Below are 19,087 nucleotides of genomic sequence, written 5' to 3' on the forward strand. Positions count from 1 at the left end.
AAATTACAGACCCAGGTGCGAATGTCAAGTAGCATCAGACAATGCTTCCTGATAGGGGTGGTTGCTGATCGGGGTTTGGAAGACTCATGATGGGATAGGATATATATTGCTATACATATTGCCAGGTCTGCGCTGTGCAGTCTGCACGTTTTACAGTGGCATCCTGCCAACAAGGTGAGTGGGAGTGGAGAGCGAATCTTTGCTTAGCTCACCAAGCCTTAATGGGGCTGCAATGGCAAGAGGAAGGGGACCTGTTTGGTTTTTTTTTTTTTCCAAGAGTACCATCTGCTTGCCAAGGCTTGAACACTGCCAAAAGGCACCTTCTGTTTTTTTGTTTTTTGTTTTTTTTGAGATGGATTCTTGCTCTGTTGCCAGGCTGGAGTGCAGTGGTATGTTCTTGGCTCACTGCAATCTCTGACCCCTGGGTTCAAGCCATTCTCCTGCCTCAGCCTCCCGAGTAGCTGGGATTACAGGCACGCACCAGCATACCCAGCTAATTTTTGTATTTTTAGTAGAGATGGAGTTTCACCATGTTGGCTATGATAGTCTCGATCTCTTGATCTTGTGATCCACCCACTTCGGCTTCCCAAAGTTCTGGAATTACAGGCATCAGCCATCGCACCTGGCCTCAGCACCTTTTTAAAGTGAGCAGCCGCTCTAGAAAAAGGAAGGGTAAGGAGAAGGAGGTAGATTTCCAAATGGAAGAACTAGCTTTCAGCAGTTGCAAGTAGTTCTGTATTTCTGGAGCACTGAGTGCATGAAGCCTTCATGTGTATGAAGGACCTTATCTGAAATGACTAAGGAGCGTGACTTTGATCTCAAAGAAAGTAGGCCGTTGATAGATATAGGTGGCTTGAGGTGAATATAATGATATTTGTTTCTGGAGAGTTCCTTTGAGGTGCTACATGAACTAGGATGGTCTAGTGCAGTGGTCCCCAACCCTTTTGACACCAGGGACTGGTTTCATGGAAGACAGTTTTTCCAGGGATGAGGTGGGAAGGAGGGATGGTTTCAGAATGATTCAAGCACATGACATTTATTGTGCACTTTATTTCTGTTATTATTACATTGTAATATATAATGAAATAAATATACAACTTGCCATACTATAGAATCTATGGGAGCTCTGAACTTGTTTTCCTGCAACTGGATGATCCTATATGGGGGCAATGGGAGATCATCATTAGATTCTCAGAAGGAGCACACAACTTATATTCCTTGCATGTGTAGTTCACAATAGGGTTCATGCTTCTATGAGAATCTAATGCCACTGCTGATCTCACAGGAGATGGAGCTCAGGTGGTAATGCTCACTGGCCTACCACTCACCTCCTGCTGTATGGGCCTGGTTCCTTACAGGCCACAGGCAGGTACCGGTCCATGGCCCACAGTTTGGGGACCCCTAGTATAGTGTGAAACAGGAAAACTTGTTAGAAAGCTATGTAGTGGCCCATTCTTGGGCATGATAGCAGCCCCAGGGGAGCCCATGAAGCTAGGGGGATGGTGAAACTGGTTGGAGTGTACCACTGGGAAGGTATTATGGTTCACTGAGAAGCCATAGTTCTTAGGATAGTCTTGCTTTTATCGTATTCAGTCCTACGTTTGTTCTCATTAAAACATGGGCTTTTATTTCCAGCAATGTTAAATAAGATTAGGTGTGTGTGTGTGTGTGTGTGTGTGTGTGAGCGTGTGTGTCTGAGAGGGAAGATTCAGAAGTTCTGAAGGCAGGATGATCTATCGGGAACTTGTTTAGGTCAGAGGTAATGAGGATCCAGCTTAGAATGGTGGCAGTAGGCCAGGTGTGGTGGCTCACGCCTATAATCCCAGTACTTTGGGAGGTTGAGGTGGGTGAATCACCTAAGGTCAGGAGTTTGAGACCAGCCTGGCCAACATGGTGAAACCTCGTCTCTACTAAAAATATAAAAATCAGTCAGGCGTGGTGGCAGGCGCCTGTAATCCCAGCTCCTCAGGAGGCTGAGGCAGGAGAATCGCTTGAACCTGGGAGGCGGAGCTTGCAGTGAGCCAGGATCACACCATTGCACTCCAGGATGGGCAGTGAGACTCTGTCTTAAAAAATATGGTGGCAGTAAAAGAGGAAAGGAAAGAACAAACAGGAGAGAAACGCACAGGAAGCCAGGGCTTGGCAACTGATCTGGCATCAGGAGAGAGGCCTTGCTCATCTCCCACCTGTGTCATTACCCAGCTGCGGTAGAGAACCCCACCTTGATTTCAACTGTGTTAATTAGACATGGGGAAGATAATGGAGAATTTGTTCCAAAATATTTCATACAGGACTTGGAAGTTGAGCAAAATTATGACAGATAAAATCAACTCATTTTCCAAGTGCCAGCTACTGTTGTTCCATATGTAACTTCCAGAGCCAATTTAATGATCAGAAGACATGAACAGTTAGAGAGCAAATTCCCAAAGTTTTTACTTGGAAATAAATAGAAAAATAGAGCTTTTCAAACAATATTTTAATCTTTGCTTCTGAATGAAATTTTGCGATATTTACTATAGTATTTAAATTGAGCTGGATTAGGAGACGGAAACTTATTTTTTAAAAAAACAGATGTTTCTGAAAATAGAAAAATAACCATAGAATGAACATTAGAAAATTTACTAGAAAACTTAGTTCAGAAAACCTTTTTGTTTCTTTCATTAATGAAAGTTCTAGCTTTCCACGCAGAATTTAAAGCTCCTACTAAATAATTCCAGTAACATTGGGTAACCAAATATCTATGCAGTAAGAATAAAAACATTTATTTATTTATCTAAAGATGTTAAAAAAGCATATTTATTTATAATTAAAAAATAGAGATGGAGTCTTGCTATGCAGTGGAGGCTGGTCTCAAGCTCCTAGGCTCCAGCGATCCACCGCCTTGGATTCCCAAAGTGCTAGGATTACAGCTGTGAGCTGAGAATCCTGCGATTACATGCCCAGCTGAGAATAAAAACACTTATTAAAAGCTATTGTTGGGGCTGGGTGTGGTGGCTCACACTTGTAATCCCAGCAGTTTGGGAGGCCAAGGTAGGCAAATCACTTGAGGTCAGGAGTTCCAGACCAGCCTGGCCAACATGGCAAAACCCTGTCTCTGCTAAAAATACAAATAAATTAGCTGGATGTCATGTCCCATGCCTGTAGTCCCAGCTACTCGGGAAGCTGAGGCAGGAGAATCGCTTGAACCCAGGAGGTGGAAGTTGCAGTGAGCTGAGATTACACCACTGCACTCCAGCCTGGGTGACAGAGTGAGACTCTGTCTCAAAAATAAATAAATAAATAAATAAATAAATAAATAAATAAATAAAGCCTATTGTTGGCATAGTTTTACCCTATGCCAGCAATTTTATTGGAATTAACTAAGATAAGGACATGACGTGACATCCTTAGGGTATCAAATCTAATATCTTTATGAAGCAGGACTCGTCTTGCTTTCCCCATTCCAGGTACTTACCTGACCTCTCTTTTCTTCCCTCTACTGGGTAGAGTTGAGTGAGTGTGGAGTAGTCAGAGTTGTGATTTATTTTTTAATTTGTGATTTTTGTTTTCTATTTAAACTGAATTAGAGTCAGTTATGATTTTTTTAATGTTGATTTTTTAAAGACACTAAATTACTGTCCTGTTCTTAGTTGAGCTGTCAGTGTAAAAACAACAGAAACCCTGGATGAGTTTGTGTGTGTGTGTGTGTGTGTGTGTGTGTGTGTGTGTGTGTATTTGCCCCTGGGGTGAGAGGTCAGGGTGGGGAAGCACATGAGAGAAACCTTTTAGGACCAGCCTTGGGAAATAGGAGTCCTTCATTCCCTTCAGAGACCAAATTTGACCCAGTATAACATTGTTGCTTTAAAAGATCTAGGATCATTTATCACTATTTTCCAAATATGAAAACCAGCTACTTATAAAATTGTTAACACCGCTCAATTTAAAAAAGTATTAAAATGTAGGCAAAAGCAAATTAATTAAATTTGAAAAGTTATTCAAATAAAACAGCCTATGGAAGAAAATCACAAAAGGTAAAGATAATAATAATAATAATCTCTGAACTTACAGAATATACTAGCTTCTTTTTACCAAGTAGTTACATGTTGTATAAAACAACATTTTGGTCAACAACGAACTGCTTATGTGATGGTGCTCCCATAAGATTTTAATATATTTCTACTATAACTTTTCTATGTTTACATGTGGTTAGATACACAGCTACTTACCATTATGTTACAACGGCCTACAGTATTCAGTACAGTAATATGCTGTACAGGTTTGTAGCTAGGAGCCATAGGCTAGATCACATAGCCCAGACGTGTAGTCCGCTGCACCATCCAGGTTTGTGCAAGTGCACTCTGTGATGTTCCCACAAGGATGAACTTGCATAAGAATTCATTTCTCAGAACATATTCCTGCCTGAAGCAACCCATGACTGGATTATAATTAAGTTGCCCTGCCTCTTCTTTATTCATGCTTTCATATTATTTTCCTAGACATCTTCATTGGTAAACAGAAATTGATATTTTTTCCCCAGTTGCAAAGATTTATTTCTAAAGCATTGAAATGCTAAAATAACATGTTAACCAAATTATTCTTCAGCATGTAGTCATTGATGTGTAAAGGTACACACATGAATTTGAAGACAAATGCATTTTTTAAGAAATCTGTGCTGGCCAGGCACAGTGGCTCATGCCTATAATCCCAGCACTTTGGGAGGCGAAGTCAAGCAGATCATGAGGTCAGGAGATCAAGACCAGCCTAGCTAACATGGTGGAACCCCGTCTCTACTAAAAATACACACACACAAAAATTAGCCTGATGTGGTGGTGCACGCCTATAGTCCCAGCTACTTGGGAGGCTGAGGAAGGAGAATGAATTGCTTGAAACTGGGAGGCAGAGGTTGCAGTGAGCTGAGATCATGCCACTGCACTCCAGCCTGGCAAGAGAGCGAGGCCTTGACTTAAAAAAAAAAATCTGTACCTTTATTATTAGCCTTTAGTTGGTATCTAACAGGCAGAAACTTTTAAATTCTATTTATAGATCCTGGAATTTTCCTTTCTTCTCTCCTACCCTTCTGTTTCTTCCATTATGGTTATGAATTTGAGCATGAAAATAAATATATTTATGCCACTGTTGATAGAAAAATTTACTTACATAAAAGCAGAAACTATATGAAATTCATTAAAGCTTACAATATGGTCTCATATCAATACATTGATCAACATGTAATAACATTTTTTCTTTATAGGAGTAAATCAAGCACATATTGTGGAGGAGGCAACCATGGTTATAACAATGAGTTTAAGAGCATGGAGGTAACTTACTGCTTTTTTTTTAACTTTTAAGTTCAGAGGTGCATGTGCAGAATGTGCAGGTTTGTTACATAGATAAACATCCATCATGGGAGTTTGTCCTACAGATAATTTCATTACTCAGGTGTTAAGCCTAGCTATTACTTTTTTAAAAAAGATATGTATGTATTGCACACCTATTTTATTATAGGCTATGTTCAAGACTCTTGAATACATCTATGAACAAAACAGATTAAGATCCTGCCCTCATGAAGCTTTTATTCTAAGGGAGGGTACAGACAATAGGAATAATAAATTAATATATTATTTGCTATGTCAGCTGATAAGCGCTATGGGAAATAAAGAAAAAGTAAAGGAGAATAAGAAAGGAGTTGGGAGTATTTTGAGGTACCCTGGAAGCAGTATGCAACTTTAAATAGGGTGGAAAGAGTAAGAGTCATTGAGTTGACATTGAACAGAGACTTGAAGGAAATAAAAGAATTCGCCCTTCAAATATTCAGGAGACAAGCGTCCCAGGAAGAAGAAACAGCCCCTGTAAAGGCCCAAAATTGGGAGTGCACCAGAGTCTATGAGTAGAATGCAGCTGATAATTCCCCATACGTAAAGCTTTGCAACCTGATTATCTCATCTATTTCCATATGTAACACACAGACACACAGCCACACACACACTCCTTTACAAATTAAAACAAAATGTGTTAGGCTTTTTATGAATGTTTCCTTTTATTATAACATTGTCATGGTGAGTTAGATCTTTTTGTAAATATTCCGAAAAAAATCTCTAGAAAAAGAGCTTTACTATATTGGGGTACTATATAATAGTTAAATTAATTATTGTAAGACAAATCTATGCCTCCAATTCTTTGATTACATATATATATATATATATATATATATATATGTATATACACACCTGTTATCGAAACATAATTGCTTACCTATGTTTGATACTTTTCTTCTGTTTACAGTCTAAAACAATTTGATCTGTTATAAATAACATAATCAAGTTAACATTGATTAATTCAATGTAAACCAAAATGTTTAGGTCATTCTGTCCCAAAAGGAAAACAGAGAAGTATAAGAGTGTCAGGAAGTTGCACCAAAATTCAGTGTTTAAAAATGTCAACATTTGGCTGGGTGTGGTGACTCATGCCTGTAATCCCAGCACTTTGGGAGGCTGAGGTGGGAGGATCACTTGAGGCCAGGAGTTCAAGACCAGCCTAGCCAACATGTTGAAACCCTGTCTCTACAAAAAAATTAGCTGGGCGTGGTAGCCCACACCTCTAACCCCAGCTACTCAGGAAGCAGAGGCTTCAGTGAGCAGAAATCACACTCTAGGCTGGGCGACAGAGTGAGACTTCATCTAAAAACAAAGTTAACATGTTTTATCATGTATTAACATATTTGATTATGGATGTGAAACAATATGAAAAGGTAATATGATGTTATATGATTAAATTTCTACTAAATATTGTGCACATGCTGTAAATTATGCTGATAGTGGTTGTGTGCTATTGTTCATATTCTCCTGCTTTGTTGGTACATAAGGTGCTTCAGAGGTGGGTAGAGATAGAAGTAAAGTTAGCATTGATTCACTTTGGGAGGCTGAGGCAGGTGGATCATGAGGTCAAGAGATCAAGACCATCCTGGTCAACATGGTGAAACCGCGTCTCTACTAAAAATACAAAAACTTAGCTGGGCACGGTGGCACATGCCTGTAATCCCAGCTACTCAGGAGGCTGAGGCAGGAGAATTGCTTGAACCCAGGAGGCAGAGGTTGCGGTGAGCCGAGATCGCACCATTGCACTCCAGCCTGGGTAACAAGAGCGAAACTCCGCCTCAAAAAAAAAAAAAAACAACAAAAAAGATAGCATTGATTATATTTGATTGGGATTGGTACAACATCACAGGTGGAAATAATATGAGAATTGTTTACAAAACTGAACAAAAAAGTCCTTACAGAGACCTAAAACAAATAGGAGAATAGTTTCAGAATGAAAACTGCGTCTCTTCCTATATATATTTTTAATTTTAAATGACATGTAATAGCAATATGACTATTACTATCTAGGCTATCTTTCTGGCACATGGACCCAGTTTTAAAGAGAAGACTGAAGTTGAACCATTTGAAAATATTGAAGTCTATAACCTAATGTGTGGTAAGTATATTTAAATAAATTGACAAGCAAAATGTGGACAGTTTTAAATATATGTCATTTGAAATTGGTAGCAAACTGAATCCCAGAGGCTGAATACTCTGTAGTGAGAAGGCAGAAAGTAAAAAACATGAGAAACAATTATTCATTATTCAGAATTATTCAACTATAAGAGTGAATTATTTTTGTTTTACTAGTAATGGTAAACTTTATTTTTATTTTTGAGATGGAGTCTTGCTTTGTCACTCAGGCTGGAGTGCAGTGGTGTGATCCCAGCTCACTGCAACCTCCGCCTCCCAGGTTCAAGTGACTCTCCTGTCTCAGCCTCCTGAGAAGCTGGGATTATAAGCATGAACCACCATGCCCGGCTACTTTTTTTTTGTATTTTTTGTAGAGACGGTGTTTCACCATGGTGGCCAGGCTGAACTCAAACTCCTGACCTCAAGTGATCTGCCCACCTGGCCTCCCAAAGTGCCAGGATTACAGGAATGAGCCACCACTCCAAGCCAGTAATGATAAACTGTACATCTCAGAAGACCAACCTTTTCTATTAGTTACTAGATGATAATTTAATTTAATTTAATGAAATTTAGGTAAATTACACTTCCAACTTTTCAAAGCAAGACAAACATACCTAAAAACACAAACATTTTCTTGTAATTGCGAAGAGAAGCTCTCTGGCATAAAAACATGGGCGAAGAGTTGGAGAGACACTTGTTATTATACTCAATGTTTAAAAACCTTAAAGCATTAGGATTTTCAGATGCCTAGCCTCCCTTCCTACCTTCATGCTTGCTGTAGGACATTGTATCAACAAACCATTTATTTATCTACCAAGGCAATGAAGAAGTTGCAATTTCACTGTTAGCTTTAGAAATTTGGACATAAACCTGCTTACAACTGTCTCTCTTAATCTTGTCATTGGCTTGTGGTAATTGAATGTGACTTAGAGATCAAAAGTATCTATTTTTTAAAATGGTGTATTGTAGCCTTAACAACTTACATTCTTGTTCCTCACAGCAAGGTTTATGGTCTGGACGGTTGGCCCTTTGCAGAACTGGCTAGAAGGAACTAGACAGGACTTCATTCCCAGGAGAGATCTGTTAGGTGGCAGGCGGTCAGCAGGAATTACTTAAAAGGCTATGTTGGTGAAATATTTGTATGTTTCATAGAAACTTACGAATATGTTTTGTATCATGTATTTTCTTTTTTTTTTTTATATTAAGGCTAGTCAAGTGAAGCAGTGGGAGTGGAGAAGGAACAAAGAAATCTGTAACCGGTTGTGATCAATTAGCTGTAAACACCACTGCACTCGGACCAGCCGTATTATGTATTTTCATAGAAAAAAGCTCTCTGAATATTAAGCAGAATTCACGAGTTCCATTTTTTTTAAAAGTGTCTGTCTTTAGAGAGCTTTTATATATAAGTAAATATACTACAAGGAAGATTATAAATTATTTAATTTCTTTACACTTGTTTTTATTAAGAATATGGCTTTTTATGCCGGCAAATCATGATATGCTTAAGAAACAAAGTGATTATTTAGGGAAGCTTTTCTTTGGAGAAACAGAAGCCATTCATGAAAGTTCCTCTGACTCATCAGCAGTGACTGCTCCCATTCCTTATTGATTTCTAGAGATGGGGTCGCAGTTTGTCGCCTAGGCTGGCCTCAAACTCCCAGGATCAATCAACCCTCTTGCCTCAGCCTCTTGAGTAGCCAGGACTACGGGTGCACTGCCACACACAGGTAGTTCCTATTCTTTAGAAAGACTAAGTGTTTGAAACCATGGAGAAGAAAAACCAGTAAACTGAATGGCATATGCACTCCGCAGCTTCCTTACAGCAGAATTTAGTAAAGGTAGTGAAAGAGCAGATGCTTGTTTCTTCCCATCTCCCATAGAGGAGTTGTTGCTTTCCAATTTAAAGCAAATTTGAATTAATGTTTTTAAAAACAGATCTTCTACGCATTCAACCAGCACCAAACAATGGAACCCATGGTAGTTTAAACCATCTTCTGAAGGTGCCTTTTTATGAGCCATCGCATGCAGAGGAGGTGTCAAAATTTTCTGTTTGTGGCTTTACTAATCCAGAGCCCACAGATTCTTTGGACTGTTTATGCCCTCACCTACAAAATGTAAGTAACAACTTCATGCATCCATAAGAATGTAAAGGGGCAAGCTATTCTTAACCTGGTAGTCAAAAACTGTGGTGGCGACAACCAGGTTTGTGTTCTGGCTTGCATACTTACGTAGTAAATATACATGGTTTCTCTGAACCTTAACTGGAAACAGGAAGTGAGCATGCATACATTATAAGATTAAGTATGGAAACATGCTTTGTAAACTGGAAAGCACTGTTTGGTCATTGTTAATGTCATTATAAGCTAACTGTCCTTCACCTTTCAATATAGTCATCTTTGAGCTGTTTCCAATTTCCCTTATAAACCATTCTTCCTGTAATTTATGAATCAGAAGTTCATGCCTGGTTATGTAGAGCAGAAAAAACTGGGAGGATGTAGGGATTGTAAGCTGCTGTTTGACACACTCACTAGGGTAGGTCCTGTGGGGTATTCCTTTGGGCAGCAGGGAAGAATCTGGCTGACGGTTGACAGGGAAGGTCTTTTTAGTAGATCAGGCTGAGTTCAGCAGCAGGACTTCAGATCCCAGGAGACTTTCAATAAGGTGAGGTTTTAGTGCTAGGAGAGTCCCCAAGGGCAAGGAGTCATAACCGGAGCTCAATATATAAAGACCAAGCCTGTTTGTGAGAATCAGAGCATCTGGATGGAGTTGGGGTTTCAGAGTGAAATTGGAGCCCAGTTATCAGGAGTCCATCAAGCTAAAGTTAATGTCAAGGGACATTTGATTCCAAGTTCCAAATGTGTTTGTAGAGTTAAATAAAAACACCTGCTGCCTCAGGTAAGAATTTTTCCTTATAGTGAGAAGTAGGTGAAAACATCACGATCTCTAATCTTCAAAATAGCATTATACCACAGAAATAAATAAATAATCAACCAAAGGGGCTTTAAGGGACAAAAGCTTAGCAAACTTCTCAATGAAAATCAAACTCACCACAAAGATCAGAGTAAGGAGGCGGGTTTCCTACTGACTGCTCCTGATAACCTCAATCAAATTGCCGTAAAAGTCAATAATAACATTACATAGTGGGTATGTTAGTTCTCATTTTAGAGATAAAGCATGCTCAGAGAAGTTAGGTAAATTGTCCAAAGCCAGAAAAGCTTGGTCTATCTGACTGCAAACTCCAAGTTCCATGTAAAGAATGCCTCTTGCTATTCAAAGTGTGGTCCCAGGACCAGCATCTGCATCACTTGCAAATTGGCTAGAGACGCAGAGTCTCAAGCCCTACCCTAGGTTTACGGAACCAGAATCCATGTTTTAACAAAACCTTCAAGTGATTGTGTGCATATGAAAGCTTAAGGAGCACTAGGATGTTGCCATCCCACCCAACTTAGTCATTGATTCCAGCAGTGATCAGAATGCTTTGCCCCATTATCAATTGTATTTTTGCAAATTCTCTCTCTCTCTCTCTCTCTCTCTCTCTCACACACACACACACACACACACACACACACACAAATGATGCAGGGAGCAGCAGTATATTTTTTAATAGTGGCAGAATTAGAATCTAAGCTTAGCCTAACTTCTTTGATAGTACAACACTTAATTGATTACTACAGAAATAATCTTGATTACCCTTTAAAACACGTATTGTTACTTTGACTTATTTCCCTTTCCCATCCCCCATTATCTTGCAGAGTACTCAGCTTGAACAAGTGAATCATATGCTAAATCTCACCCAAGAAGAATGTAAGTCAATAGAAAACATGTTAAGTCTTTGATATTTAGACCTAACAAAACACAGCATTGCCCTTTTAGGACTCTCCAAAATAAGCTGACAGAGGTTCTTGAACATAAAGATTTTATTGCCAATATACAGAAGGTTAAAAAAAGAAAACAACCCACAACAGATATAATGATAATAGTACAAGCATGGGGCATTTCCAGTGATTCCAGGAACATAATGAATTCCTTGAAGTGGCTGTGACTCATCTGCAACCCTCTATTTCCTTTCCTTAGATGTAAGCATACTGAACTGCCTGAGTTTGAGTCCTACCTCTGTGCTTCCTGGTTGTCTAATCTGGGGCAAATCACTTATCCTCTTTGTGCCTCAGTCTCCTCATCTGTAATAACTGCACTCACCTCATGTAGTTGTAAAAATTTTTAAAGTTAATACATGGAAAGAGTTTATAATTGTGCCTGGCTTGTAGCAATATTTTATTACCTGTTATCTTTTAAGTATTCTTGTATAAATTCACTCTGCTTCAGATTCATCACTTATAAAATGGGAATACCTACTTTATAGAGTCGCTATGAAGATTATATGAGTTAATATAAGTGCCTGGCCTATAGTTAAGAGCTTAGTAAATGTATTAGTTGTTTTGATAATCTTATAATCTGCCATGTGTTATTCCCATGGTATGAATAGCCTGCAGGTTTTTAATGCATCACTAACTGATCGATTTTTAAGAAGCATACAAGTAAAAGTAAATAAATGCATTAAAATGTTTTAGTCCATTCAGGTTGCTATTAGGTTGGTGCAAAAGTAATTGTAGTTTTTTTCTTTTAAAAATAATGGCAAAACCTGACAGGGCATGATGGCTTACGCCTATAATCCCAGCAATTTTGGAGGTTAAGGCAGACAGATCATTTGAGGTGAGGAGTTCAAGACCATCCTGGCCAACATGGTGAAGCCCCATCTCTACTAAAAAAAAAAAAAAAAAAAAAAAAAATTAGCTAGGCATGGTAATGTGCCCTTGTAATCCCACTTACTCAGGAGGCTGAGGTAGGAGAATTGTTTGAACCCAGGAGGTGGAAGCTGCAGTGAGCCAAGATCACACCACTGCACTCCAGCTTGGGTAACAGAGCAAGACTTGGCCTCAAAAGTAATGGGAAAAATCGCAGTTACTTATGCTCCAACCTAACATAACAAGATACCATAGACTAGGTAGCTATGGTACCACAGAAATTACTTCTCATAGTTCTGGAGGCTGGGAAGTCCAAGATCACATTGCCAGAAGATTTAGTTTCTGATGAGGGCCTGATTTCTCATAAAGGGACTTCTCACTCTGAGCTCATATAGTGGAAGAAGTGAAGGTATCCCTGGGGTCTCTCTGATAACAGCACTAATCTTGCTCATGACCTAATCACCTCCTAAAGGTCCCACCTCCTAATACCATCAACTTTGGGATTGGGATTTCAACATAAACATTTTAGAGAGACATAAACATTCCGATTATAAGACATATGTTCATAAAATTCCAACATCTTTTCTATGACAGTTACTAAAGCAGGTCATCTTTGTTACAAAGTATATACTTTTGATTTTGAAGGTTTTACCTCTTCATATACGTCCTCTGAGCTGTAAAATATAAGGAATCACAGAGGGCAGGCTTCAGATTCTTGCTTAGGCTCTTGCTTGGCCAACTTACTTATCTAAGCCTTAATTTTATAATCTGTAAAATGGAGTAATAACATTATTATTATTATTATTATTAATTATACATAGGATTGTTTTAAGAATTGAAAGGATAAATATGTAAAATATTTGTTAGAGTACTTATCATATAATGAGTCATGAGAGTGGTAGTTATATGGGTAGTTATTACATGCAAAGAAGCATTTGCTAATTTCATGAATCTTTTTATTTTATGTTATTTTAATTTTAGTAACAGCAACAGTGAAAGTAAATTTGCCATTTGGGAGGCCTAGGGTACTGCAGAAGAACATGGACCACTGTCTCCTTTACCACAGGGAATATGTCAGTGGATTTGGAAAAGCTATGAGGATGCCCATGTGGAGTTCATACACAGTCCCCCAGTTGGTAAGTCCCTGAGTCCATTGATCCATGGAGGCAAGAAATATTTATAATCCTTTAATATTCTAAGAATTGAATCTTGTTTTACAGTAGAGATCCAAGGGAGGGAACTCACTGGCCTATACCTTGTAAGACAATGTGCAAGTAGTATAAAAGGTTTTTATAGGAGCTACATGGGTGCAAAAGAGGAACACATTATGTTTTGCCTGGAGAAAATGGAAAATGTTTACAGGCCAATTGGCCAATAGGTGAGGCAGGTAGAAAAGAACATTTTAAACAGAAGCAATGGGGAGTACAGGGGTATACTATTCATTTAACCTTCCCCAAGTATATTGTGGTTGCACATAGAAGGTGATGATAACTAGATTATAAAGGGCTTTGTATTTATTTGATTATTTAACAAGTACTTTACTATTTGTTGTGTGTTATAGTAGGCACTAGATATACAAGGTGAATAAGATGCAGTCCTTCTCTGAAGGATGTAGCACTAGTAAGTCAGGCTAGATTTACATGGACAGATGCATTATGTCACAGATCTACAGGCTGAGGTTGAGGTCCACTTGTTTAAAGCCCCTTCCCTCTTCACTGTCTGGCAAACTCTCTTGCACTAAGTAGTGCAAGGACAGTTGACTACCCTTCAGGAAGAAAATAGTAGATCCCTACCTCAAACCACAAAAAATTAAAATGTTGGTGGATTTGTAGACATAAATAGAACAGCAAGTCCGTATTCCCTTTGTGCATATCTTTATGATCTTGGGATAGAGAAGGCTTTCTTGGGACAAAGGAAGAACAACATTAAAAATGCAGAGGAAATTGATTAATTTGACTACATTAACATTAATGTGTGACAAAATAACAATGTTGGAGATGGAACAATACATTTGCATTGCACATAAGAAACAAGTTAGGAATATCCAGAATTGTAATTAGATTCAGAATAGCTAATAAATTTTTACCAATCAACAACAGAATGACAAGCATTTTAGTTACTACATGAACAAAGGATAGAAGCCAAACAATTGAATCTCATTAGCAATAAGAAAAATGTAAATTAAAACAAAACTTAGGGCCAGGCACAGTGGCTCACACCTGTAATCCCAGCACTTTGGGACGCCGAGGTGGGCGGGTTGCCTGATGTCAGGAGTTTACCAGCCTGGCCAACATAGTGAAACCCGTCTCTATTAAAAATACAAAATTAGCCAGGCAGGGTGGCACATGCCTGTAATTCCAGCTACTTGGGAGGCTGAGGCAGGAGAATCGCTTGAACCTGGGAGGAGGAGGTTGCAGTGAGTCAAGATTGTGCCATTGTACTCCAGCCTGGGCAACAAGAGTGAAACTTGGTCTCAAAACAAAACAAAACAAAACAAAACAAAAAACAGCAACAAAACTTAAAGTATGCCAAAAGTCAGTCCAAACACAAGAAGGGGCAGGGATGTTTTTATTTAATGCATCCTCAGTACAATAGAATGGCCCAGTAAATGCTTATTGAATGAAATGCATTGAATGAATTAACCACAACCATTATTTTTAGACTTTTAAAGACAAAGCTATGCCACCCACCAAAGGAGAAAATAATCAGGGAGCTGTTTTTACAGAGAAAATCTTAGTGTTTTAGATCCAGAGACTGATGACAAACTTACAGCTGTCACTGTTTTGCTAAGAGTACCACCTCTTTTTTGGAAAGGAAATAATGGGTGGCCTCAGTTTATCTACTCTTCCTGTTCCCATTCAAGATTTTTGGAGAAAAATAAGCATATTTTCCTATTACTAATTAAAACTTTGTATATTCTAAGAGCCAGCTCTGTTGCTGTCAATGGTTCAGTTGGGGTCACTAGTAACAGTACTAATGTTTGTTTCCCAATGTGGACAAATATTTTACCAACAGTTACCTGAGTTCACATGTCCAGTTGGTGGCCACATTACTTTCTTAATATGCACAATGTTCAGTTCGTGATTTTCTTCAACATAAAACGTTCCTTAAAATAACTTCTATTTTGTTATTGTTTTCGAGAAGAGTGGTATTCTCAGGGTCAGTCCCATTACTTAATTCTCTGTTTTGAAAATTCCAGGTATGAGGGATTGTGTGGCATTAAAGGGAGTGTTTATGTTTTTAATACTTTTCCCCTGCTGTCTTGCATTCCTGAATTTTTACGAGCTTCGTCGGAAACCAAAGGCAGAGAGATTCTAAGTGGACTCAGACTAGGATTTTAGTACAATTCTTCTTTGTTATTGTTTTAAAACTAGCTTCTTTGTTACCAAATTTCCTGTCCTTTCACTGATCCCACAGAAGTACTTGTGTATTTCTCCATCCATGTGACAGGATGGAATTCTAGCAATTTTCTGCTTTCTAATTCAGAAATTACTCTGTTAGTGTGTTGTGGTTCAAGAAAATTACATACAAGGATGTTTTGGGATTCACATTAAAATGTTGTAAATCAGCTCTGTGTTTCAAAAAAATCAGGCTTTAAATAAGCACTTTTTGGAACATGAACCCAATTGGCCTGAGCCTTTAAGTTTTATGGAGCTTTTGTTTTTCTGTGGTTTTGGTGGGTTTTCTGATTTTTATTGTTATCTCAGAAGAGTTGTGGGGAAGTAGTTGTGATTTGAAATCACGGTCCTAGAACAGCTGTTTCAAAACCGTTAAGGTTGTTCAGGCTGTACGTAGAGTTTGCCTCTGGGCCTGTTCAGAAGGAAGATATAAACTAGTGTTTCTGTGGCTAGGTGAAAAATTGAAAATAAGAGCAAGAATTGTGATTATTGTTTAAAGCAGATGTTGCAGAATTTAATATGAAATCAAATAACTTTTCACAGTGTACTTTGAAAAATGTCCCTCTCTCTCCCTATGTATTTATGTATCTGTCTATCTGCCTATCTCTATCTTTCTATTTATCTATCTATAGTCCTATCTATGTGTCAATCTCCATATCATTCCATGTTAAAAAGCCTTTATTCTTCTTTCTAAAGATTATTTTGTGAGTCTTTAAAATAGGGGCATTATTGTGTTGTGCAAACATTTTTGAAGTATGAAAAATTATTTTTCCCTATAAAAAATTATTCAACCAAATAATTAAAAACATACATAGTTATTATCCTTACCGTAAGGCAAAATTGTAACTATCTCATATTCAAATAAGTAGGTTTTAGCTTGTACATTCAGCCTACAGTTTAAGAAGCATCTGTAACTTCAATAGAAATAATTCTATCCTCTGTTCAAGTTCTGTTTTGTTTCAATGCCAGACTAAAAGTACAAGCGGCTCACGTTCCTGTCTGCGCTCATTATTTACTTCTCCAGAAAGATTTTGAGAGCTAAGAAGTTCATATTTCATCTCAGTGTTTGAATTCTATTTATTGATCTTCTGACTTTTTATCCCCTGGCTTCAAAAAGTCCAGGGAACTCTGACCGGATGGCAGGATTGAAGCTGTTTATGTGTGGGGTGGGAGTGGGAGTGGTTCACTAAAGCCTTCTTTATTATAGAAAGGACCTGCCCTTACCTCCCCTCCATCCTTCTAGAGGGCTGCCTATTGTGTAATCCTGCCTGGATAAAGAAGGCCACATTCTCATTCCTAGCACTGATGCATTTTTATTTGAGGGTTCAAGTTTGGTATGTAAGAAATAAATTTCAAGATTTTCGTGTAGCAGAAAATGTGACCTTTTTTTTTAGTACTTTCTGGCTGAAGCTATCCCAGCTCATTTCCCTTAGCCCAAAGTCTAAGTTACTTTGAGAACACGGTAAACATTTTAACCAACTGAGTTGTTTGAGCACAACTTTTACAGACACAGCCTCATGAAAAATGACAATAAACTTTCTTCGTTACCATTTTTATGATTTTAACTGTTAAATATAGGCATCTCAATTTCCTTACATTATGGGCTATATTTATACACTGTGTATTTCTTCAAGTAAAACTTACTAATGGGCAATGTTTGAGTACAACGATAAAGATGTGTGTTAGGAAATATCAAACTCACAATACACCAGGGTTCTACGGGGCCAACTCAGTCAACAGTCACTATTCCTTATTCTTCGGTTTTACAACATACTTATATGGACCTTATACGAAGTGGAGAAACCTGGTCACTCAGAACTGTACACTATGATATGTTTTTGAAAGAATATAAACAAATGCTTTTAGCTTTCCAGACTCAGGCACCTGAAGGAAAGTGAAATAAAAGGTGAGAACTCATGCAACACATTTAGCGCAAATGTCTTTGTGTTTCTTGGTTTATTTCTTGTTTTGGTGGACTGTATCACTCAGGAGCTTCCTGAGAAAGGAAAAAGGGAAGACATATTCTTGAGAGTTTGTGTGTCTCAATATGTTTTTATTCTGCCTATACACTTAATTAATGTTTTGGCTGGCTTCAGAATGTTAGAAATAATTTTTCTTCAAAATTGATAAGGCAGGCTGAGCACAGTGGCTCATGCCTGAAATCCCAGCACTTTGGGAAGCTGAGGCAGATGGATCACCTGAGGTCAGGAGTTCGAGACCAGCCTGGCCAACATGGCAAAACCCCGTTTCTACTAAAAATACAAAAATTAGCTGGGCATGGTGGTGCATGCCTGTAATCCAGCTACATGGGGAGCTGAGGCAGGAGCATCAGGTGAACTCAGGAGGCAGAGGTAGCAGTGAGCCAAGATTGCACCACTGCACTCCAGAGCCTGGGCGACAGAACCTAGACTTCCTAGGCCAGTTCTCTAATGCGTTTGGATTTTTCTGATTTTCCCATCTCTTTGTCTTTAATTCCACATTTTGAGACATGTATGCAACCTTATCCTCTAGATCTTATTGTGTCTTCTTTTTGCTGTCATATTTTGAAATCCCAGGAGCTCTTTCTGTTATCTTTTCCCTTTTTACAGATTGCCTTCTGTTTCTTCTTTATGGATGCTGTACATACTCTCAGCTTTCTGAGAAAAGAGTTTTCTTCTGCCTTCTGCATTGTCTTTTTCTTCTCCCTTATTCCCCAGTGCCTAGTGGTTCTTGGCTGTCAGCTTCTATTTTAAGGGTTAGGCACTAAACTACATGGCTAGGTTTCCAGTCTATAAGTTTCACTCAGGACTGTATACTGAACTCAGAACTGTGTCACCATAGGTTGATCAGGAAGAGAACCAGTCCTTTTGTTGAGGACTTCAAACTGACAGTTTCTAGTTTCCTTTCAGGCTGGTTTGTTTTCCAAAGAGAGGATACTTCGAATCTGACTCAGCATATACAATTTTCAGGCTGTATGGGCAATGAGACTGAGGAGTCTTGTCATTCAGTATATAGAGTTTTATTTAATTTCATTGCTTTCAGTATGTTTCACCTGCTCTTGGCTATGCCCTGTGTCTTTTAATCTGATCATTCCTCTGGTTTAAACTCTCCAGAGAGTAAACATGCTGTCTAGCCCTTTTTGCAGACTTTCACTCTATCCTCTATTTCCAGCCTTATGCAAACTCCTGCTTTTGGACGCCAAGTTCTACCCTTCTGGGGTTCTACAGTCAGACTTTCTAGGTGCTTTCCACAAACCTAAGCTCTTGGTAGTCAGTGTTTACTGGTGTACTAAATCCATTTGTTATTTATCTAATTACCATTTCTGAATATTCCCTGTTCTCTCTTATATGTCTTTATTATTACTGTCCTCTTAATAGAATTTTAGAAGGGAGCAAGATAAATGTATGTGTTCGATCAAGTTGGGAAGTTTACTCATCTTCTGTATCTTTTCCAGCTGGAGCTTTGTATTATGTTGGAAGGTAGAGACTCTGCTTTGCTT

The 19,087-nt window shown here is 38.5% G+C and overlaps 1 protein-coding gene across 3 annotated transcripts in view; it reads left to right on the forward strand.

The window, feature by feature from the left end:
* ENPP3 (ectonucleotide pyrophosphatase/phosphodiesterase 3) overlaps positions 1 to 19,087 on the forward strand; it is a 91,978-nt gene that overhangs the window by 57,945 nt on the left and 14,946 nt on the right. For all 3 annotated transcript variants that reach the window (XM_035296727.3, XM_054254437.2, XM_054254438.2), the window contains 5 exons: positions 5,231 to 5,297; positions 7,365 to 7,452; positions 9,405 to 9,583; positions 11,222 to 11,273; positions 13,193 to 13,347. In XM_035296727.3, the coding sequence (XP_035152618.2) occupies positions 5,231 to 5,297; positions 7,365 to 7,452; positions 9,405 to 9,583; positions 11,222 to 11,273; positions 13,193 to 13,347 (541 nt within the window). The remainder of the gene's footprint in view (positions 1 to 5,230; positions 5,298 to 7,364; positions 7,453 to 9,404; positions 9,584 to 11,221; positions 11,274 to 13,192; positions 13,348 to 19,087) is intronic.

The sequence above is a fragment of the Callithrix jacchus genome, chromosome 4 (genome assembly GCF_049354715.1).
Source record: "Callithrix jacchus isolate 240 chromosome 4, calJac240_pri, whole genome shotgun sequence".
NCBI classification, from domain to species: domain Eukaryota; kingdom Metazoa; phylum Chordata; class Mammalia; order Primates; family Cebidae; genus Callithrix; species Callithrix jacchus.